This window comes from Myxocyprinus asiaticus, chromosome 19, assembly GCF_019703515.2.
Source record: "Myxocyprinus asiaticus isolate MX2 ecotype Aquarium Trade chromosome 19, UBuf_Myxa_2, whole genome shotgun sequence".
Classification (NCBI taxonomy): Eukaryota; Metazoa; Chordata; class Actinopteri; order Cypriniformes; family Catostomidae; genus Myxocyprinus; species Myxocyprinus asiaticus.
The window spans coordinates 6,926,202-6,950,919 of NC_059362.1; the positions used below are offsets into that span (position 1 = coordinate 6,926,202).

Here is a 24,718-nt window from a genome sequence, read left to right on the forward strand (position 1 = left end):
TTATTAGGCTTACACCTAATATGAAAACTGGTGTTTTTTATTCGTTTAAGCACAGACAAAGTGAGGTAAACAGTTATAGCCGTTTTATGAAAGTAGAAATTGTTACCTGTTGTTTTAGACAGATACTTGCGTGATGGCAAATAGAGCCATTGAAGACGGTAACTGTTTGGATTAGAGGAGGTGGTTATTAGGACTGCAACAACTAATCGATAATTATCGTTAATGAAAATCATAGACAACGAATTTCATTATCGATTAGTTGAATATTTTCGGCGAGGACGGAGAAGCTCCGTCAGTGACGTCACTTTACAGCCCAGTGAAAAATGTGTTGCATGATGAAAATCCTTTGAAAAATGACAGAGACAAATTGAAGCAGAAAAAACAACCCAAGATGTCCTGCGCACGAGAGCACTTTATAAACACTTCAGAGAATATCATTTTAAGCATATAGTTAACGTTGACCGGTTGCTGCGTCAGGTGCGTTGACAGAGGGCTTGTGCTGTTTGATGCGCTTGAGATATGTTTCTCTCCAGCACATGACTTACATTTTACTGCTTTTTCTATGTTTTATAATGTATACATGTTATGAATTCAGAATCAGGCACGGATTTCAGCGTGTTTTGCAGAACTACTTGTCTTTACCACAAGCGAGTCTTCTCTGAGTAAGCGCGCGTGCATCCACGTCAATCAAACCGATCGCAATGGAGAAAGGGAGCGCAATCATTTTGATTAAACTCGTGCAACATCATACCTCGATTTCAGTTTCAATGTCATCAGTCATGCAGCTTTCATGGATACCACATTGATGTCTCGAGGTCAAAGTGTACGGTTTTTGAAGTGTTTAGATAGTTTCTCCTCATGCAAGCGCATGTTATACAGTGAACACCGCCGGTATGAGACTTTTCAGAGTGAATCTGAACTGCGTTTATAGATGATTGTATTATATTAAACTGAATACTGTATAATGATGAATATAATGTATAATAATGCTACTGGTCCTGATATGTGATAGTCCTGATGATGCCAAATGTAATGTCTGATTTCACCAGTAAGTGTAGACTATGGCAAACATTGTGTTACTGGATAAGCATACACTACCATTAAAAATTTTATTTTTGAAAATAATATTTAGAAACATGTAATCAGTGACAAAGCATTTTTATCTAACATAATTATGTGTTTTTCAGCTGGGCCAAATTATTCATATTTCTATTCTGGTCACCGTTGCCCTCTGCTAGGCTGATTTAAAAAAAAAATAAATAAAAAATTTGTCCCACTCCATGATGAATCATTTTACTCTTTAATGAAAAGTACTTTTTAAGTTTTACAAGGAACTATTTTGCATATGTCCTGAAAGTGATGATAATAAGAAATTCAAACTTAACTATTCATGATTCAGGCTTTGTTTAAAGTTTTATGAGAATATAGAATCGTGAATTCAGTACAGTAAATCACACCAAATCCTTACGCCCTTTATCATTTCTGTTTTTTGAAAAAAAATTATCACAATAAAATACAGGAAATAAAATTGCATTATCCGACTAATCGAAGAAATAATCAAAGATTAATCGATATTCATAATAATTGTTAATTGCAGCCCTAGTGGTTATATACGATTTTTTTGATCACTTTATTTCATTTGCTTTTTCGCTTTGTTTTAAGTGCAATTTTACTTCCGAATTCTTCTAAATAAAGTGCACAAGATGTATAAATCACTTTTATAGTGCTTTTTTGTCCTTTTTGGAGCTTGACACCCCCCCATCCTATGCACCTGTAAACTGAACAGTGTTACTATAAAGAAAGTCAAATGGGCTTGGAACAACATGAGGGTGAATAAATGATGACAGAACTTTCATTTTCGGTCACTATCCCTTCAAGCTGTAAAGATGCAGCGTTTTGCCCAATTGTATTTGTCTTTGTTTGACTCACATTTTCAATAACTCTTCCCAGGTCTTGCCATCACGGATGAAATATTGCAGAATAAAGCAGATTGGTCCAAACTATTTGAAGCACCAAACTTCTTTCAGAAATACAAGTATGTATTAAGCTGCATATCCTGTTGGACACTCATGGTGAGATTTAATCATTTCAATAAAGATTTATTTCTCAAAACTTCAAGTTTTATAAGACTCTTATGTAATCAGTGTCATCAATTTGAAATAAAAACAGAATTATGCATACTATCTACTACAGTTTATTCCTATGGAGTACAAAATAATGGCTTTTATGACACTTATAACATTTTTGTCAATTAAAATGTGTATTAGACCTGCTAAACAAATGACAATTGTAGAGCATGCCTGAAATGTACATAACATTTTTGAGATGGTTAAAATTATAATTTTTTTTCAAAGGTAGGTATTATAAGTAACTTCTTATTGAAAGGTTTTTACTGGTTTCCTTGTGCCATATTAATTTGTATCCAATTCAAAAATAAAATGTTTTAGTTCACAATTTGTACAATGTATTTCTTGTTAGTCTGTGTTTTATAGTGTTTTATTTTCCATTTCCGTCTGTTTAGCATCTAGTCTGTGTGTTCGTTTTGTTCATTTTAAATTTGGTGTGATGTGAAGATCCATCTTTTCAGATTGAGAAAGCAAATCGACATTTGTCATTTCACGACATAGAATTTAGACTACGGGAAAAAAGACAGTTATTTGCATAGTGGAGATTGGAAAGAACATACACTACCGGTCAAACGTTTTGAAACACTTATTCTTTATTATAATTTTTTTTTTTTTCACATTTTAGAATAATAGTAAAGTCATCAAAACTATGGAATAACATAAATGGAACTATGGGAATTATGTTGTGACTAAACAATATCCAAAATAAATCAAAACTGTGTTATATTTTAGCATCTTCAAAGTAGGCACCCTTTGCCTAGAATTTGCAGACATGTACTCTTGACATTTTCTCAACCAACTTCTTGAGGTATCACCCTGGGATGCTTTTTAAACAGTATTGAAGGAGTTCCCATCTATGTTGGGCACTTATTGGCTGCTTTTCTTTATTATTTGGTCCAAGTCATCAATTTCAAAAACTTTTTTTTTTTTATTACATTTTAGTTTTATAATGAAATAAATTAGTATGGTGGCACAATTATATTTTTGTCTACAAAATTTATTTCAAATATTTACGCATACGCCTTCAGATCAAAAGATTTTTAAGATCATGAGAAACATTTCAGTCAAGTGTTTCAAAACTTTTGACCGGTAGTGTACATATTTATTTTATTTGTAAAACTTTACAATAAGGTTCCATTTGTTTACAATAATGCATCAGGTATCATGAGCTAAAAATGAACGATATTTTTTACAACATTTATTAATCTTTGTTAATGCTAGTTAATAAAAATACAATTGATTATTGTTAGTTCATGTTAGTACATTGTGCATTAACTAATGTTAACTTATACAACTTTTGATTTAAAAAATGTATTACTAAATGTTAATTAACATAAACCAAGATTAATAAATGCTGTAAAAGTATTGTTCATTGTTAGTTCATGTTAACTTATGTTAACTAATGCAATCTTATTGTAAAATGTTACCATTTTTATTTAATGTCCCTTCTTAATGTCATGTTAATTTAATATTCTGCGTGCTTAAACTGATGATGCTTGATTTTAATTTTAATTTTTTTAGTTGCTATTAGTGGAAAAGGTATTTGAAAAAAATCTTCCCACCCACTAAGCGAGAGGATGCAGCAACTGTTTGTGGTTTATTGCAGTTTTTGGAATTCATAACTGCCCTTGGTTGTAGCTAAATACAAATAACAATTATACAAGGTTGGAATGAATGGAATAAATATGATTCAAGTGCCTTATTCAGTTCTGTCCAAACAAGCTTCTTAATCAGAGTGGGGAAAATGTCATCAGTAGTTCTTGGCAAAAAAAAGCCAAAAAAATACCCACTGATGTTAAAGGTGCACTCAGTGATTCCTGAGAAACACTGTTGATATTCAAACTCAACTGCCAAAACAAACACACCCCTCCCTTCAGTGCTCATTTGGAAGCTCCGCCCCCCCCCCCCAAATTCAGGCACGCTGAAAAGCCTCGCCGATGTTGACGTGGCTCCTAGCCATCGATTTATCATAATCCTTCTTTTTTAGTTTATATTCGTCTGACCTTTTTCTCTTGGTCTGTTTCTCAGCCATTTGTCCTCCTTGGAGTTTAGAAAGTTTGCATCAGCCAGATTTGCCGTCACTCTTCTAATGAATTTCCCTCTCGCTCTGCCCCCACCCCCCATCCTGTGCACGTGCAAGAACCACCCCCTGTTGCTGATTGGCTGGAGTAGTGTTGTGTGGATCGATCCTTCCACTTTGTTTTTGTCCCATTTACAGAGCCAGGGCTGTGTACAAATACTAGATTTTTTTCAGCCCACCCACAGAACGGACAGCTAGCAGACTGTGAGGAGATATTTGCAGAATTTGAAAAAAAGTGTATTGGATTAGAATTACTGAATGCACCTTTAAATGTTAACATTTTGTTAACTGGATACAGCATCTGCTTTATTGCATTTAAGTTGCAGACAAAATGCTGAACATCTTGCTTTGGGTTTTGCCATATAAGATGGGTAGAGCTGTTCCACACTGCCACTGAAATTATGCTGAGTTAGTACTTGGTATACTTGACTTTCTACTCTTTCTTTTAAAATGGCAAGTAACTCCTATTGAGTCACTTTGGTTGAATAAAAGACATACAATCCTCTGGATCATGCCGTCACTTCATGTTTGACTTTTTATAGCTTAAGACTTGTTAATAAGTGGATTTATTTCTTGATTTATTATCTGCTGTGCTTTTGAGTTGAATTGAAAAGTCTTATTTGTCCAAAATGACTGACAATTGATCAGCGTAGGATTGACTAAGGGGGTTTTCTGTTTCTTTCTTTTTTTTTTCTAAGTCTAATCTAAAGAGTTTCTTAAAGGGAGAGTTAATCCAAAAATGAAAATTCTCTCATCATTTACTCAACCTGTATGACTTTCATCTGTGGAACACAAGTAGCAATTTTGAAACATTTTGACATTGATCTTTTTTGTTTTTCTCCATACCTTGAAACTGAATAGTGACTGAGGCTGTCATGTGTGGTTAATGGAAGTAAGTCAAACAGGTTTGGAACTACTTGAGGGTAAGTAAATTATGACAATTTCATTTTTGGGTGAACTATCCCTTAAAGTGTGTGAAATTATGCTAAAGTAGCCGTTCCAGCTGACACAGCTGGAGTGGATATGAGTAATTCCTGCTGTCGTCAGTGAATTTAGAAATGGGAGATGTATTTGGCTTTGGAGAGAGGTATAACGGTACAATGTCAGTGTGATCGGGGCAGGACGTCCCTGTAGGTTTTGCCGGGTTTGAATGAACCGCTCTAGATTAAAGGATGTAATGGCATTGTTCTGTCTTTTATGTCCCAAGGCATTATATAGTGTTGCTAGCAAGCGCACAGACAGAGAAGCAGCACTTAGAGTGGTGAGTACAGCTTATTGAATATCTTCAGCACTGTTTCACATGCTTGTCGGACCAATGTTGTACTCGTGTCCCCTGCATCAGTTAGAACATGTGGCAGATTACAGCTAAATGTGCCGTTTGCCTGACAGGGTGGGCCTCGTGGAGTCAAAGATCCGAATCCTGGTGGGAAACCTGGAGAAGAATGAGTTTATCACGCTCGCTCATGTGAATCCGCAGTCATTCCCAGGACCAAAAGAGGGCAATGACAAGTGAGTTGAAGTCAACATATTTTTGACCTTCACAATGATTGTCCTTTTTAAACACTTCTTGTAGCAAGGCTCAGAACTGACATGAGGAAGAAAGGGATTTCAAAAGGCAGATTAGGGGATTTTCATGCTCTTTATTCTGTGTCCTGTATTTGTGAACAGGGAGGAGGTCAGCACAATGTGGGTGATAGGTATTGTCTTCAAAAAAATGGAGGGATCAGAGAATCTTAACGTGGACCTGACGTTTGACATCCAGTCCTTCACGGACACCGGTAAGACCTCCTGTGTCTCAGCAGTCCTAAAGAGAAAACACAAAAAGAGTCATCTGTATCTGCCTATTGCTTATATGTAATAATTTGCACAAACACTAAACACAAGTATTAATGATAAAACGGGCAAAATAATTATCATTGACTTGCGTTGTAGAAGGGTCCCAAGCCATTTCTAGATATGACAATATTAAGACCCGAAAAGGGTGACCATACGTCCTCTTTTTCCCGGACATGTCCTCTTTTCTGAACCGATAAAAGTGTCTGGCCGGGATTTCAAAATTGCCTTTAAATGTCAGAGATTTGGCTTTGTCTTCATATTAATGTTCTCTTCAGTTAGGACGGTCATACATTCTGTGTATTTGATATTGCGCATTAGTTTTCACGTGTACAGTTGAAGTCAGAAATTTACATACACTTAGGTTGAAGTCATTAAAACTCATTTTTTAACCAGTCCACAGATTTAATATTAGCAAACTAGAGTTGTTTAGGACACCTACTTCGTGCATGACACAAGTAATTTTTCCAACAATTGTTTACAGACAAATTGTTTCATTTTTAATTGACTATATCACAATTCCAGTGGGTCAGAAGTTTACATACACTAAGTTAACTGTGCCTTTAAGCAGCTTGGAAAATTACAGAAAATGATGTCAAGACTTTAGACAATTAGCCAATTAGCTTCTGATAGGAGGTGTACTGAATTGGAGGTGTACCTGTGGATGTATTTTAAGGCCTACCTTCAAACTCAGTGCCTCTTTGCTTGACATCATTGGAAAATCAAAATAAATCAGCCAAGACCTCAGAAAAAAAATTGTGGACCTCCACAATTCTGGTTCATCCTTGGGAGCAATTTCCAAATGTCTGAAGGTACCACATTCATCTGTACAAACAATAGAACGCAAGTATAAACAACATGGCACCACACAGCCATCATTCCGCTCAGGATGGAGACGCATTCTGTCTCCTAGAGATGAACGTAGTTTGTTGCAAAATGTCCAAATCAATCCCAGAACAACAGCAAAGGACCTTGTGAAGATGCTGGAGGAAACAGGTAGACAAGTATCTATATCCACTGTAAAACGATTCCTATATCGACATAACCTGAAAGGCTGCTCAGCAAGGAAGAAGCCACTGCTCCAAAACTGCCATAAAAAAGCCAGACTACAGTTTGCAAGTGCACATGGGGACAAACATCTTACTATTTGGAGAAATGGCCTCTGGTCTGATGAAACAAAAATTTAACTGTTTGGCCATAATGACCATCGTTATGTTTGGAGGAAAAAGGGTGAGGCTTGCAAGCCGAAGAACACCATCCCAACTGTGAAGCATGGGAGTGGCAGCATCATGTTGTGGGGGTGCTTTTGCTGCAGGAGGGACTGGTGCACTTCACAAAATGGATAGCATCATGATGAAGGAAATATTATGTGGATATATTGAAGCAACATCTCAAGACATCAGCCCGGAAGTTAAAACTCAGTCACAAATGTGACAGTGACCCCAAGCATACCTCCAAAGTTGTGACAAAATGGCTTAAGGACAACTAAGTCAAGGTATTGGAGTGGCCATCACAAAGCCCTGACCTCAATCCAATAGAACATTTGTGGGCAGAATTGAAAAAGCGTGTGCGAGCAAGGAGGCCTACAAACCTGACTCAGTTACACCAGTTCTGTCTGGAGGAATGGGCCAAAATTCCAGCAACTTATTGTGAGAAGCTTGTCGAAGGCTACCCAAAATGTTTGACCCAAGTTAAACAATTTAAAGGCAATGCTACCAAATACTAGCAAAGTGTATGTAAACTTCTGACCCACTGGGAATGTGATGAAAGAAATAAAAGCTGAAATAAATCATTCTCTCTACTATTATTCTGACATTTCACATTTTTTAAATAAAGAAGTGATCCTAACTGACCTAAGACAGGGAATGTTTTCTACAATTAAATGTCAGGATTTGTGAAAAACTGAGTTTAAATGTATTTGGCTATGGTGAATGTAAACGTATGACTTCAGCTGTATATGTCTTAACGTGTGATTATTCTGGCTGAGAGCGGCATCGCGCACCCTTTCGAAGTACTTTTTTTTACACTTTCTCTCTCTCGCCTGCGTGTGCCGTATGTATGTGTGCGCGAAAGAGATTGTCAGACGTGCTCTGCTGCTCTCAGCCAGAAACATCAATAACATAAGTACACTTTTAAAAGTACGTTCCCCGACTGCAAATTATTCAATAGAACACCTGTTTCATCAGACACCCGCTTACTATGCAAAGTCATTTTAACTGAAAATGTTGACTATATTGAGACAACATCAAAGGTGGCCAGGATGTGAACCTTTTGGGATTATCTGCATTTATGTAGACATTTGTCTTAAAATCTGGTTTGTTCTTCATCTAAGTTACAATAATGAACATACACAATCTGTTTGAACTAATAACACACAAAGTATTCTTGTGTTCTTGTACATGTTGAATACATCATTCAAACATTCACCGGACAGGTTGAAAAAAGTATGTGAACTCCTAGGCTTATGATGTCATCAAGCTAATTAGAGTCAGGAGTTGGCAAACCTGGCATCCAATTAATGAAACAAGATTGGAGGTGTGGGTTAGAGCTACTTTGACTTATAAAAAGCACTCAGACATTGAGTTTGCTATTCACAAGAAGCATCTGCTGACGTGGACCATGCCTTGCAAAAAAAAGAGATCTCAGAAGACCTATGATCAAGAATTTTGTTTTGCATAAAGCTAGAATTGGTTACAAAGTTATTTCAAAAAGCTTATATATTCATCTGTCCACAGACAAATTGTCTATAAATATAATTTAGTACTGTGGCTAGTCTCCCTAGAAGTGTCTGTCCAGCCAAGATGACTCAAAGGGCACACTGCAGAATCCTCAATGAGGTAAAAAAAGAACCCTGGAGTGACAACTAAAGAATTGAACGAATCATTGGAAATGGTTAACATCTCTGTTCATGAGTCTACTCTATGGAAAACATTAAACAGGCATGGTGTTCATGGCAGGACACCATGAAGGAAGCTGCTGCTTTCCAACAAAAACATTGCTGCATGCCTGAAGTTTGCCAAAGACCACCTTCACACTCCTCAACGCTACTGGGAAAATGTTTTGTGGACTGATGAAACTAAGGTTAAATTGTTTGTGAAGAATATGCAGAACTATGTATGGTGCAAAAATGGCACAGCATACCTACATGAAAACGGTTGGTGAAGTATGGTAGAGGGAGCTTCATGATTTGGGGCTGCTTTTGGGCCTGGACCGTTGCCATCATCAAAGGAAAAATGAATTCCCAAGTTTATCAAGATATCCTACAGGATAATGTCAGGGTGGCTGTGCACCAGCTGAAGCTCAGTAGAAGTTGGATGATGCAGCAGGACAATGACCCTAAAAATCGAAGTAAATCTGCTACAGAATGGCTTAAAAAAAAAAAGAAAATCCACCTTTTGGTGTGGCCCAGTCAGAGCCCAGACCTTAATAGAGATGCTGTGGAATGACCTCGAGAGCCGTTCACACCAGACATCCTAGGAATATTGCTGAGTTGAAGCAGTTCTGTAAGGAAGAATGGTCCAAAATTCCTTCTGGGATGTGTTCAAGAAAGACATGAAAGATTGTAATTGTTTGTGTGTTGTTAGCTTAAGCACATTGTATATACTTGTGACTTTGATGAAGATGAGATCACATTTTATGACTAATTAATGCAGAAAACTAGCTAATTCCACTGTATCTTACTATTGCATAATATATAATAAAATTATATGGGTAGTTAATTTAGTGGCAGATTTGACACTGTTTACTACATATCAGGAATATTTAAAATTATATGACGGGTGAAAATGGACCATGATGGAAATTCAGTCCTTCAGATATTTGTAGTGCAACCTCTGTATGCGTAAAGCTGGCACTTGTGTGCCGATGGCAAAAAAGTCAGAAAATACAATGAAAAGCAAACGTTAGGGGAGAAAAAAGCCCTGAGTCTATATTCACATATTATCCAAGCTAAATTTTATGTGACCAGCACAAAACGTCAGCCTAAGGAGAGTTTATCATAAAAATGTGATCTTCAGGGAAAAATAAATGTAAAAATATTTTTTTAATGGCATCTGGTCTTTTATGTTGTTGTATTTAACGTTATGGCTATTATTATATGTGTTAATGTTACCATTTATTAAATGTATTAAAAACGTTTGCATTAAGGTGTCACTGACCATACAAATTTTTTTTTTTTGTAAAAGTAGCTGAATATTACTTTGTTTTCCTCGTCGTATTGGGATTCGTAGTAGACAGAGTTAAATTCTAAGCTGAGAAATGTATACATCATCTACAGCCCCTCTTGACAAAGTTCTGAAAAGAATTTTGATTCGTCAAAACACTTTGGAGTTACAAGCCAATAAAATGTTTGGGTGTGGCCCATATTCACTTATCACTTATTTTCGTAAAAACTTTTCTACACCATTGATTTTATTGAAAATCCTTCATTTCGAACCCGTCCTAGGTAGTTTGTCCGATTCACATGAAATTTAGTATGTAACATCTAGGGCTGGGTGGTATATCGACTTTTTAAAGTTTATCGATATGTTTTCAAACGAGATATAGGATGTGACAATACCGTTTATATCGATATAGTTTGTTGCGTTACATAACCCGTTTCTTCCGTAAATCCGTGCCATTGTTGTCATCTCTCCTCTCTCACACTCTCCGCGCAACCCCGCCCCCACTCGCTGCAATATGGAGAGAGACACAGCGCTGTCACACTGCCGAAGAAGACCGGGTTTGTAAAAAGAAAAACAATGGTTCAATTACTTGGAGAAGGTTTGGATTTAAAAGATCAGATGAGCAGCAAAACAGCCGTGCGCTGTTTGACTGACAGGCGGCATGCGCGTGTGCGGCGCGCTTTACATGCGCGTGTGCTCCGAGTACGTTCGCGCCTAAACGGTCAAATACATTTCAAAATTCCTCCAAAATGCCCGTCTTGGTGAGGTGTTCATGTAAACACAGAGTTATGTTTAAAGTGAACAAAAACATTGGGGGAAAAGCTGATTTGTATTGAAATGTATGACTTGTAAATTTAAATGCAACCTAATAGACCTGCTGCTATCTAGTGTATCCTTAATATTAATCAAACAACAATAACAAGAAAACGACAAACCCACTCACTGCTCTTGACTGAATAACTTTACTAGTATAACTCTAGTATAGTAGTTTTTTGTCAAATTCATTCTGAATGTTTAATTGAATACTTGATACTTTTCTATAGTGTTTTTTTTCCTTCTGTTCATTGCTTTTCTTTTGGTATTTTATTACTGACTGGTTACTACTCTTGAATAACTTGAGAACTTATTTTATAATTAACAAATTAGTTAGTGTTAGGCTATTATTTGTTGTGGTATTGAAGCTAGTATCAAAAATCATCACATTTCACTAAAGACTACAGAAATTTTGGTATTGTGATGAATGTATATATTGTGTATGGTAGATCTTGCTGCAATAACATGATGGACAAGTAGATCTTATTCCATAGAAGTGTGAGCACCCCTGCTGTTAATGATGGTGATGGAGGCTTTTCTTTACCGTGCGTACATGTAACATAAAATAACCTCCCTGCAGTATGTATTAAACTTCGTGCTGCTGCTGCAACCACAGCCGCAAAGTCTTCAAAGCACGAAAAGTCTTCTGCCCTGAAACAAAGCGCGATGCAAACTTCATTTACCACCTCACATGTGGTTTTGACTTACAACTGAACTTTTAGCTGACTCGTAGAAAATACAGAGATATATATTGTGTATCGCCATTCAGCCTAAGAATACAGAGATATGATTTTTGGTCCATATCACCCAGCCCTAGTAACATCTAGAGAGATTCCTGTCAAAAAGAACATTTTGATTCGTTTTTCATTTGGAAGATATAATCCACTACGTTTTTGGGTGTGGCCCATAATGACTAATTGGCCTGCGTCTTTTGAACGTAATGTCCAAATTTAAAACCTGACATTCTGAGGAGACATGCCAAATTTAATACATTTTTGATGTTAGAGGGCGCTGTAACTTAGTCTCAAATGTTCAACTGTGATCAAAGAAGTCAAAATTTGACACCAAAACAAATATATCTACAGGATTTGGCAATATTGCTCATGTTCTCTTCACATGTGCTTGGACCCTGATGAACAATGCATGTGGCTATATCATTTTCAGTGCTATTTGAATAATATGGTCTGATCACTAATAAGATTAATCTTTGCATGGATGAAGTTTACCGACAGGCAATCACCAGTAAAATGTTTGAGCAAGACATGAAAATCACTGCCATGCATGTGAAGAGGAAACAACTGCATCAACTACTGCCCAAAGTCGCCATTCACAGGGGCAAGAGAAAGGCAAGCATCTATCTATTCCAAAAAAATAAATAAAAAATACATCAGAGTGATTCATTGATTGGGTGAACTTTTCTCTCCCTTCGGATCGATTTTTTTAATTTTTTTTATTTTTTTATTAATTTCTAGCTAACTTGATTTGTTAGCAAGTTCAAGGCTTATCCAACTTTTTGTCCAGAAAGTGAAAATGTCATTACTATCTATCACACACAACATTAAAAATCCACACCATCATTATACTACAATCTACTTGAAGTTTGTTCTAGACCGTGATGAGATCTTTATTCCAGGTCATATAACATATGTTTTAACATCGATGAAAATATTAAGAGGTTTAATTTTTTAAAGATTTTAAGTAGTCAAAAGTTCCCCTGGTTAAAGAATCACCCATACATTTACGTTACTTGTAGCTTACTTGTGGTGATAAGGTTTAACTCTGTTGCCTCATTTTCATTTCGTTGTCCTCTAGCATTCGTCTGATGGCCTTCGAACGATGAACGATGGCAGTCTCGACCTATCAGTTGACAGTGACAACAGCATGTCAGTCCCCTCACCCACAGACCCTTCAACTGCCAAGAGTGCTCGTGCCGCCAGTCCTCAGGGGTAAACGGTCAAACCATCTTTACCACCTTCCCTTAACCTAATTTCTCTTAACTTCCATAACTTTTGGAAATACTGGTATGCATATGCTTCATGTTTTTTTAAAATGTTTTTATAGAAGCTCCACTGGGACAGCCACAAACACCTCGGATGTGCAGGGTAAAACTGATGCTTCCAGTGCAAGCACGCTCCCATCTGCAGGTATGTATGTCTATTGTCTTAAAGTCACTGTGAAGTAGTCATTGTATTTTTTTATTTTGTCATTAAAGGATTAATTCACCCAATAATTAAAATTCTGCCATTTACTCATCCTCATGTTATTCCAAACTGTCTTCCATGGAACACCCAAAAAAAAAAAAATGAAGGAATGTTCATGCTGCTCTTTTCTGTTCAGTTAAATTGAATGTTGATTTATACTGCCAAGCTCCATAAAAAGAAAAAAAATTACCATAAAAGTTGTCCATACTACTTTTACCATAGAAGTAGTCTTGACTGAAATTTAAGTCTTCATTCTCGGGTAATTTACCCTCTGTTAGCTCCTAAATCTAATTTGTCCTTGCACATATTCAAACTTGGTGTGCGGCATTCTTACGACACCCGCAAGAACCAATGGTTTGTGGTGTGTCTGATGTTGGAAAAGTGTGGAAAACATAGAACTGGGCTGTGTGAATATTCTGCCCAACATCTCCTTTTGTTTAATGAGAAAAAGATGATCATTTTTAGGCAAACATTCCCTTTAATATTTGGAACCATTGATTTTTGTTTTCATCATTGCAGAGGACGATATTAAGCCCGTTAACGTCAGGACGCAAAAGGGTACAACTGCACTGATGCAGCCTGCCTCACCCGTTCAGCATGAAACCGAAAAGAAACCCAAAGTGGAATGTATACAGCAGAACCCTCAGTCTATTCCATGTTTATCAGCTGGCCCTGCCATGAAGAGAACTGCCTCACCCCTCGGGAATGAGACGGCCAAGAGAGCCAAAGTAGAGGATGTAAGACAACAATTACATTTTTGTTCGTTCATATGGGTGAATCGCATAAAACCAGAAGTCCAGATCACATTCCAACCCAAATCTATAAATGACCCCTTGCAATCTAAAAAAGACCCCTCACACATCTGACTGGCTATTAGTAGGAGTGTAGAAACAAGTTTTGTAAATTCCTGACAAAGGTCAGATGACCGAAACGATGACATATTAATAAAGTATTCATTGCAAGCAACAGCAGTGTGCTGGACTTTTTCTTATTGAGGCATGGCATAAAAAAGGAAGCTTATTTTTAGGCCATTAAGATTTTTTGCATTGTAACATTTTCTTGACAAGCACATTTCTCTCCATACATTCTATTGCTGTAATGCGATATTTCGGTTTGATGCCACTATGCAAAAAAAATCGTAAAGGTTTTTAAGAAGGCATTTTTATTTATGCAAAATTAAATTTATTTTTTACATTAATTGGAAAATTGTGATTGCAGTGACTGTATTTCATCGGTTTGGAAATAGCTGTAAACACATTTTTTTTTAAATTATTGATTAAACTGTTGATTGTTTAATGAATCAGATGAAAAAGTTGTAAAAATGTAACATTTTATTTCCAGAATTTTATTGGAAAATGTTATTTTACATTGTGTCCAAATGCTCTCCTTTAAAACAATGCCAACAACAAAAAAGTGAATGTATGTGAAATTTTGCATGCAGAAGGTTTTATAAACCTGGAATTATAAAATTCTGAATTCTAATAAAATGCTACTCTTCTAGCATTCAAGTCCAGAAGCTAAGTCCTCAGGTGAAGATGAAGACCATGTAGCTGTGGCTCCAGCGGTAATGTTCACTTACGTTTTTTTTATTTTGATAAAGAACCCTGCACCATGTTTTATTTCCATCCGTTCTCTCTCTATAACTTGTAACTGAACTTGAAGAGCCAGTTTGTAGGTAATGATATTCATGACGTCTATCGCTCAATAGTTTCAGTCTGTTTGTCATGGCTGTATTTTTGTTCTGTTTGAGCAGACCGATGAAGTAACTCCTTCAGACGGCGAGCCCAAAACAGAGACTGAATTGACGGTAAACTAATCATTTAAAATCTGGAGAGTAATGCTAGTTATTATAAATGAAAGCAATGAATGTGTAAAGGCCAAATGAGTTGATGTACTGAACATTCATTTCTTGATAAGTGATGTCATTTCCTGTTGCATTCAGGAGGTGGACACAGCAGAGAAGATGCCTCCTAGTCAGGTAAGGACATGATCAATTGATTATTGCTTAATTATTGTTCTTGCACCGTGTCCAGTGGCAATGCGACATATAGTAATTTGTTTTTATTCACTGAAAGCTAAATGCTGCATGAAGCAGGGTCAATCAGAACATGTTTGGTGTTTAATTCCGATTCTTTAACAGTTCCATTAACGATTGTTACTTTTGAGAAATTCTTTTTGGAAATGAGAAATTAAATTTTTATTGCATTTACTTCCCTCACCATTCTGTTGGCAAATGATGAGGTCATTTCTGATTTCAACAGAGCAGATCAAGGGATTCATCGGAGATAAATTTAATAATTCTTTTAATGACTCTTCAAAGATTTTTGCAATAATAAAAATAAATGCAATCCAGTAATTGGTCCTACTGCAGCTATATATTTAATAAAAAAATAAAATTTGCATACACATTTCATTGATCCATTTTATATATGTGTGTGTGTATATTTGTGTGTGTGTGTGTGTGTGTGTGTGTGTGTGTGTGTGTGTGTGTGTGTGTGTGTATATATATATACACACACACAGTATATATGTATATGTATGTGTGTGTGTGTGTGTGTGTGTATATATATATATATTTATATATTAGGGCTGCACGATTATAGCAAAAATCATAATTGTCGATTTATTGCCCTTGATATTGTAATCGTGATTATTAATGTCAATTAAAATATTAAAATACTGTGACGTCACAAAGCAAGCAACTGTCCGGTTTTTCAGAGTAGCAGATTTCAATGGTGGATATGAACTGCGCTCCAGTTTCTTTAATATTGTAATGATGTTTGATAATGTTAGGCCAAATAAAAATTATTTTAAATGGATATCTATGGTATAGAATAAATTAAATTAATGCTAAATTACTGCTAACATTATTAGTCCATGTACAGTAAATAATAGGACATATTCAATATTCAAACTTATTAACAGCCGATTTAAATTGACCAAGTTACTTATTGTGTTCAGTAAGCCCTTTAGTGGCAAGACGGGACCATTGATCCCGTTAGATCTTTAATGGTGATCTTGTTCATGTAAGATCTTCGTTATCATTTTTGGCTTCAGTGGTTGCATTTTGGAAATTAAAAACAGTCAATTGTGATTGCAGTTTGTGCAATTCGTGAAAATGTTAAATCTACTAATACCAGCTGGTGTGTGTGTGTATATATATATATATATATATATATATATATATATATATAATGAATCAGTGAAATGTGTTAGCACATTTTTTCATTTATAATTTCTATTTAATATATAGCTTCAATAGGAATTTATATACACCGATCAGCCACAACATTAAAACCACCTGCCCAATATTGTGTAGGTCCCCCTTGTGCCGCCAATACAGCACCAACCCGCATCTCAGAAAAGCATTCTGAAATGTTATTCTTCTCACCACAATTGTACAGAGTGGTTATCTGAGTTACTGTAGACTTTGTCAGTTCGAAACAGTCTGGCCATACTTGTTGACCTCTCTTATCAACAAGGTATTTCCGTCCACAGAACTGCCGCTCACTGGATGTTTTTTTGTTTTTGGCACTATTCTGAGTAAAAATCCCAGGAGATCAGCAGTTACAGAACTACTCAAACCAGCCCATCTGGCACCAACAATCATGCCACAGTCGAAATCACTGAGATCACATAATCATCAGATAATCACATTGATGATTGTTGGTGCCAGATGGGCTGGTTTGAGTATTTCTGTAACTGCTGATCTCCTGGGATTTTCGCACACAACATTTTTGAACAATGGGATTTCACTGTGGGTGTGGCTACACAGCATGACAAAAAAAATTTGGCTTCACAATATGCAACACATCATTTTAATTTATAAAAAGAGGCTGAATACTGTTCACAAGACTCTAGACTGTCATTTAAAGGGTTAACTTCTGGCACACCGAGTCACGTGACTCAACAGCATTTCGATTTCCTTGAAGCGCTCCTACAGATGCAGTGCCAACAAAAGTGCCTCTAGTAAGAAATATCTATGGGCGTTTTCACACCTGGCTCGTTTGGAGCGTTTGTTTCGGAACCTGCCGCATTTTCTCCTTTGGTTCAGTTCGTTTAGGCATATATGAACATGGCAATCGCACTCGGATCCGCACCAAAACAATCGGTCCAAGACCGCCTGAATGAGGTGGTCTCGGACCGATTGCAAACGAACTCTGGAGCTGTTTGCTTGTGGTGAGAACGTAAACCTACCCAACGAATCAAACAATATCCCTATAAAAACCATGAACATAACTGAGGGATCTTTGGAGAAGACATCTGTAGATCAGCACTTGTAGATCAGTAATTCATCAAAATGGATATAGCCTTTTGGCAATCATGTTAGATAAAATTGCACATTTAAAATAGGAGCTTTTATAATTCCTGAGGTAATTTTAGTATGATCGTTTCTCTTGGATAGCAGCAGAATATGGGTAGGATGGCGTTAGCAAGTTTTTGACAAATAAAAAACATTTTTATGTGACTTTACTCTGCTGTTTGTGTGTGTGTGCATGAAATAAAAATGAAAACTTGCATAATTGGAAAAAAAATTAAACTGAACTCAAATTAATTTCCATTACTCCAAACCTAACTAAAATAAAAACACATTTTTACTATGCTGGTTCTTTTTAAAGAATCAGTCAAAAAACTCAACTCTTTCAGTCTTGAACTCATGAGTTATCAGTATTTAAGTCTAATGACTCGATCACTGACTAAATCATTCACCATGGTTCTTATTCACTGAACTGGAAGTCATAAATCTCATCAATTCAAGAGACTTAAATTAGTGTCATTACTGACTGGTTGTTCATACACTGCCTGGCCAAAGAAAAAGTCGCCGTTTGGATTTAAATAAGCAGATACTTAAGAGCCTATGATTGGAACATTATTGCAGTGATTAATATGTTTCAGCTGGCAACAATTCTTTTAACCCTAACTGATGCAGTGTGTAGCTTCTCATTTCTTAAACAACCATGTCGGAAGACATATCCAGTGGTTGCGGAAAAGATTTTACTGCGTTTCAGAAGGGGCAAATTATTGGCCTGCATCAAGCAAAGAAAACAACTAAGGAGATTGCTGAAATCACTGGAATTGGGTTAAGGACTGTCCAACGCATTATTAAAACCTGGAAGGATAGTGATGAACCGTCAGCTTCGTGGTGAAAAATCTTGAGTAATTGTGATTGGAGATCCCTAAAATGCTTGAAGTCACATCGACAGTAAAATATCAACAGTAGAACTCACAGCTATGTTTTTAATAGTGAAAGTAAGAGCATTTCTACATGCACAATATGTTGAGATCTTACAGGATTGGGACTAAACATCTGTGTGGCCACAATAAAGCCACTTGTTAGTGAGGCTAATTAAAAAAAATGACTTCAATTTGCTAGGGAGCATAAACATTGGACTGTGGAGCAATGGAAAAAGGTCATGTGGGCTGATGAGTCAAGATGGAGAAGACTTTACGGAGTGGTTCGACTCTCCCGTCATCAATACAAGATCTCGGCCAAAAATTAATGCAACTCTGGATGGAAATAAATGTTGTGACATTGCATAAGGTTGTCGAAACAATGCCACAATGAATGTGCGCCATAATCAAAACTAAAGGCGGTCAAACAGAATATTAGAGTATGCGACCTTTTTTTTTTTTAAGCCAGGCAGTGTATAACAGGGTTTAGTAAATGATACACATTCAAAACAGTTCAGTCCTAATAAATGCTAGTTTAATTAAAATATTCAAATATGTTATCAAAAAGATGCAATGTTTTTGTTTTAATATTTAAGACCAATTATTTGTCAAGTACTACAAGAACCTGTTAATGGAATCGTTACGGAGCCTGAACAATTAAGTGGAATTGGATTCGTAACCAGAATCATTAAATTCCTTACATCCCTAGTTCCAATCTATCTCTTTTTATTACATTTATAAAATTTGTTGTAATTATGTTCCACAGAGAGCATCCAGCACTGATCTGTCGGATGTTCCAATCCTCCCGGCCAACCCCATTCCTGTCGTGAAGAACTCCATCAAACTGAGACTCAGCAGGTAGAACCGGCATGATCCTTTGCTGCTCTAATACTCAGGAGGTGAAAGCCTGTCGTTTCATGGCCATGGCAACGCCGCTGTCCACAGCTCTGTTCTTCCATAAATCTTACCCTGTCCCTCCCTCCCCGGTACAATTCAAAAACAAAACAAAAATAAAAAAACCAAAAAAAAACCGATGTCATACCCAACAACCTCAATGTGATTAATAAATGTGTTTGTGTGATTTAGTGCCCATGTCCCATCCCTCTGTTTAACTTCAAAGACAGTGATGGTGTAGTTTTCTTTATTTTTTATTTTGTAAATCAATAAAGTGGCATGTAATTATATTTCAGGGTACGTTTGGTCCTTCGGAGATCAATCCACCATATTGTACAGAGCCGATTGTGTAGATGAGCATCAAACCAGCAGGTGGTGATGCTTTGAATCAGCGTGTACTAATGAATCTAGCTCACTAATACAGCTGTAATTTAGCCAGATTGCACTGAGATTGGTGTAAACATCATGTTTTTGCTCTGCCGTCCTAGCAGGATGTTAATTTCGGTTGTTATTAGGAGTGTAAGAGCTTGTATTCCCAGCATGCTCTGATTCTAGTGATCTCAGCTGTCCGAAATGAGCAGATCTGTGCTGGCTGTTAATTTAGGTTTATTTTACCATGTATATATTCATTCAAATAGAGACAGTATTGAGACTTTTATTTGCTTTGAACAGCTTGGTTTTCCTATTAATGTCCTGGGATTTTTTTTTTTTTCATTATGTCGAATCAAAGGTTCATTTTGAATGTTTAAAATGCCAGGTCAGCTTATTTCTGTTGACCTCATCTTGAGGATATGGATGTGAAGATAAAAGAATGACACACACACACACACAAAAAATGTGATTTAAGTTTAGATTGAGTGATGGTTTATTGGGGCAGGAGAGTGATTTTGTTAATTTTGGAAACATGTACAAACTTTTCTTATTCTGTGTTTTGCTGATTCAGTGAGAGATGTGTTTTGTCTTTGTCTGTGTTGACTGTGAATTCGTCTAAAGCTGCCCCAGAAACTGTTGTCACATCACAGATTCACTCCTGTAAAAACGCCTCCTATTGCCTTGCAATGCTCTTTCAGTTCTTTCATATGCTTATTTGTAAGAACAAGGTATTGTACTTTTTCACAAATAAAGGTCTACATTGTTGCAAAAAGAAATCATTGTGTGATCAGTTTATTTGTGTTGCTAAGTAACATGCAAAATATTTTAGCTAAAGGTTATACTTGATTTATACCTTACACTGCACAAGCTTGGAACAATACAAACTGATGCTAATGTATAGGGGAGAGCAGGGCTAGTTGTCACAAGGGCTATATCTCAGTAAATACAAAGGATATACATTTCTCTAGAAGGGGTTTTATGTTAATTTCAATAAACAAATTCAAAACTCTTAAATCATCCAAGCTGATATATATATATATATATACACACACACACACACACACACACACACACTGATCAGCCACAACATTAAAACCACTTGCCTAAAATTGTGTAGGTCTCCCTCGTTCTGCCAAAACAGCACCAACCTGCATCTCAGAATAGCATTCTGAACTGTTATTCTTCTCACCACAATTGTACAGAGCAGTTATCTGAGTAACTGTAGACTTGTCAGTTCGAACCAGTCTGACCATTCTCTGTTGACCTCTCTTATCGACAAGGCATTTCCAGCCACAGAACTGCCACTCACTGGATATTTTTTGTTTTTGGCACCATTCTGAGTAAATTCTAGAGACTGTTGTGCGTGAAAATCCCAGGAGATCAGCAGTTACAGAAATACTCAGACCAGCCCATCTGGCACCAACAATCATCCATGTGATTATCTAATCAGCCAATCAATCGTGTGGCAGCAGTGCATAAAATCATGCAGATACGGGTCAGGAGCTTCAGTTATGCTCACATCAACCATTAGAATGGGGAAAGAAATGTGATCTCAGTGATTTGGACCGTGGCATGATTGTTGGTGCCAGACGGGCTGGTTTGAGGATGTTCCAATGTCAGTTTGGACATTCATTAATTATAATTTCCATCTGCCAAAACAATAGTTTGGTATTTTTGTATATTACCATTTTAATTTTGACTGTTTTGTAAATTTTTTATGTTTTATGTCATTATTTTTTTTGTTTAATTTTTTCTAAACAGCCATTAAATAGCCTACAATCTATTTTAAATGCAGATATGCAGGTAGTATTTCAAATTTCACACAAATGTATTAATCTAAAAAATACTGTTAAGAAACAGCAGGGTCATATAGTGACAAAATGTCCTCCTGGATGTCTTTTTCAAAGCAATAATGATTGAAATGTCCAATAGATTATTGTTTCCCAGGTATGTTTCCTCTGAGAAATTTAATTTCAAAAATAATAATAAAAAAAACCATTCACTGGGGTTTATGACAACTACCATAAGTCTTGTCCTCTTTCAAAGATTTCCATTGCCCATAGAAAATATCTGAAAACATTTGCCTGCACTAAAATACCCTGCAGATTTGTTGATGGGTGTTATTGCTTTGCAGTGTGTTCCAGTGCTGCAAATGTCATTTTAACTGCATGTTAAATGTGCTGTAACTGTATATAAGGTAAATACCATGAACACTAATAATACTGAAGTATATTTAGCCTGTTTGATTAACTGAATTAGTGATGGAAACAAACCTAATTGTCATTTCTGCTTTTATTTTGCAAAGTAAATATGGCTTTTATCTCTCTCAATGTGCATTATTTAAAGTATATTTATTATATGTCTGTTATATGACATTGATTTAAAAAACAGCAAACTAAAGTTTTAAATCTATTACTTTATTTGTATAGCTATTTAAAAAAAAAAGAATTATACATGTTACAAGAGCAGCTTTGCAGAAAATAGAGAAAAAATTAAATACAGCTGACCACTTTTCAGTTTCGGTTTTTGCATTGATTTGTTTTTAAACTTTTATTTAAATCACAGTTTATATCACTGTGTTGTGTGGCATTAATAAAAAATATATATAACTGCTGTGATGGAGTTTCAAATATAATTTTAATTTTTTTCCCAATTAGCTCAGGCAGCCAATCCGTATACAGACACTACTATCCAGGGACTAAAAACGGTTCAAGGAACAAAATCGAAAACGTACAAAACATTTTGCAGAACGTAACCGAAAACGGAAACGAAGTAATTTTCAATTGTTCTGGAGTAGAGGCCTTCACTCCTGCGGAACTACTGCAGGACCTGGTGCAACAGAGTGCGGTGCCCGGCACGGGACACGTTTTGATTGCTGAGTGTGGGTGTACATGGGAAGACACTGATGTGTGTGCAGGGAGTGAGACAAAGAAATGTCTCACGGGACTCCCGCAAAATAGAAATATCTAATAATAAAATAAAAGTTATTAGTCTATTGTGCAAGAACAACAACAATCTAATGATTTACAGGTGTAGATTTACAGACAAGTTCTAAATTTTTTTCTGGGTGGGAATTGGAAAAAATATCCTATGACACTGTAGCAGGACAGAATCTCGCGTGAGCGGGTCTGAAAAACCCATCCTGCACAGACCTCTTTTCCGGAGGGTAAAGGTTATTTTTACATGCTGGTAACCAGTTATAACTGGTTCATTTCATTCCGAAAGAGTTTAAAAACTGTTTGTTTTTAGAATTACACCACTTCGTAAAAATTAAACTTGCTTCGACCCTAAAGGGAACCGCTGCATCACACATTTCTTTGCCCAGTTGCCCGTTTTGGATGTAGCATTCTGTGAATAAAGACCTTTTTTTAACAACCACGTATAATTACTACATATGCATGCACGGCTAATCCAGATACAAGGAAAACATTATTAGAGGTAAAATGTACATTTCTCAGTTGTTTCCAAATCACTTCACTGAATTATTGTCAGATATGATGCATTAATACAGATTTGATGCTGTTCAGGTTTTGACTGAGAAGCAGATCTGTAATAAAAATTATACTTGAATTAACTGCATGCTTGTTATGATTTCTATGCTGATAAATCCACCACACAGGAAAAAATGTAATTGCTTATTTTCGTGAGGCAATTTCATCTGAATGAATGGATGAATGTTACATTTCTATAGCGCTTTTCTGACACTACACTCAAAGTGCTTTACACAGTGAACAGGGGACTCTCCTCAAACACCACCATTGTGCAGCATCCACCTGGATGATGCGACGGAGGCCATAGTGTGCCAGTATGCTAACCACACACCAGCTATTGGTGGAGAGGAGAGAGTAGAGTGATATAGCCAATTTATGGATGGGGATTATTATAAGGACATGATTGAGAAGGGCCCATGGGGGGAATTTGGCCAGGACACTGGGGTTACACCCCTACTCTTTTCGAGAAGTGCCCTGGGATTTTTAATGACCCCAGAGAGTCAGGACCTCAGTTTAACGTCTTATCTGAAGGACGGTGCCTTTTTTTTTTTCTTTTTTTTTTTAACAGTGTACTGATGAATTGGGACCCACAAAGACTGCAGGGTGAGCCTCTCTTATCTGGCAACTCTGCAATTGGTATTTCACCCACCCTTAGCACAGAGTACTGCCATTTTAAAAAGAATGTGATTAACCATTCTTTTATTTTGTTTTAACCGGTTACCATTTGGAAAGAAGGCTACGGAACGCCCGAACCAGAACAAAAAAATATAGTTTCTGCTCAGAACGAACGGTGAAACTATCACATTTATTTTGAGACAAAATTCTTATTTGTCATTTTCAATTTTGTTCAAGGTGATTAAATCAAATGTTTTTTAAATAAGTGCCTAATAAGCAAAAGGATAGTATTAGGGGTAAAAAAAAAAAACAAACAAACCCGGTTGCAGGGGCTAAAGTCCCCCATAAAACACATTATTTTTTCTCAAATAGATTTGTTAGGAGGAATGTTCAAACTGGGCTCAGCTTGAATGATTCAATCACCTTGGAGATTAATTTGTTTATAAAAGTACTTGAAATGTCTTGAAATGCCAAATGTGATTGAATTTAACAGAACGTGTTAATTTGTGAATGTAACAATCTTAATTAATTACTCAAAAAGCATCTTGCTCTATGTATTTGCCTAGGTTGACAAATTTTGCCCTATAACAATTGTCCCAATATTTGCACGATATCACTATATCCCCCTTGGGGCATTTTACTTAAATGTAGGATGCTTTTACCCGGTAAAAAAAAAAAAAAAAAAAAAAACACATGAATTTTAATCAAAACAACATTCTGTTATTATTTCTTTTCACACAAATTATATTTCTCTATCAATATTCAATAAAAAGAAATATATTTATTTAACCTTGATACACTTTATGAATAGAAAAAAAAAAGGATTAAAACAGATTAAAAAAATATTTTTGTAATATGTTTATTCTATATCATTCATTCTAATATTTCAATTTGTTTATTATTTTCAATAGCTTTGAGTATTGTGTATACAATTTAATCATTTCAGGATCTTTGTGGA

At 36.2% G+C, this 24,718-nt stretch overlaps 1 protein-coding gene across 1 annotated transcript in view; it reads left to right on the top strand.

The window, feature by feature from the left end:
* Positions 1–20,430, top strand: part of LOC127409889 (poly(A) polymerase type 3-like) — a 35,766-nt gene extending 15,336 nt beyond the window's left edge. The window contains exons 12-23 of the mRNA XM_051644841.1: positions 1,951–2,035; positions 5,414–5,467; positions 5,596–5,715; positions 5,875–5,984; positions 12,237–12,361; positions 12,828–12,961; positions 13,077–13,159; positions 13,736–13,953; positions 14,718–14,780; positions 14,970–15,023; positions 15,159–15,194; positions 19,155–20,430. Coding sequence (XP_051500801.1) covers positions 1,951–2,035; positions 5,414–5,467; positions 5,596–5,715; positions 5,875–5,984; positions 12,237–12,361; positions 12,828–12,961; positions 13,077–13,159; positions 13,736–13,953; positions 14,718–14,780; positions 14,970–15,023; positions 15,159–15,194; positions 19,155–19,250 — 1,178 coding nt within the window. The 3' untranslated portion in view covers positions 19,251–20,430. The remainder of the gene's footprint in view (positions 1–1,950; positions 2,036–5,413; positions 5,468–5,595; positions 5,716–5,874; positions 5,985–12,236; positions 12,362–12,827; positions 12,962–13,076; positions 13,160–13,735; positions 13,954–14,717; positions 14,781–14,969; positions 15,024–15,158; positions 15,195–19,154) is intronic.
* The last annotated feature ends 4,288 nt before the right edge of the window (positions 20,431–24,718 follow it).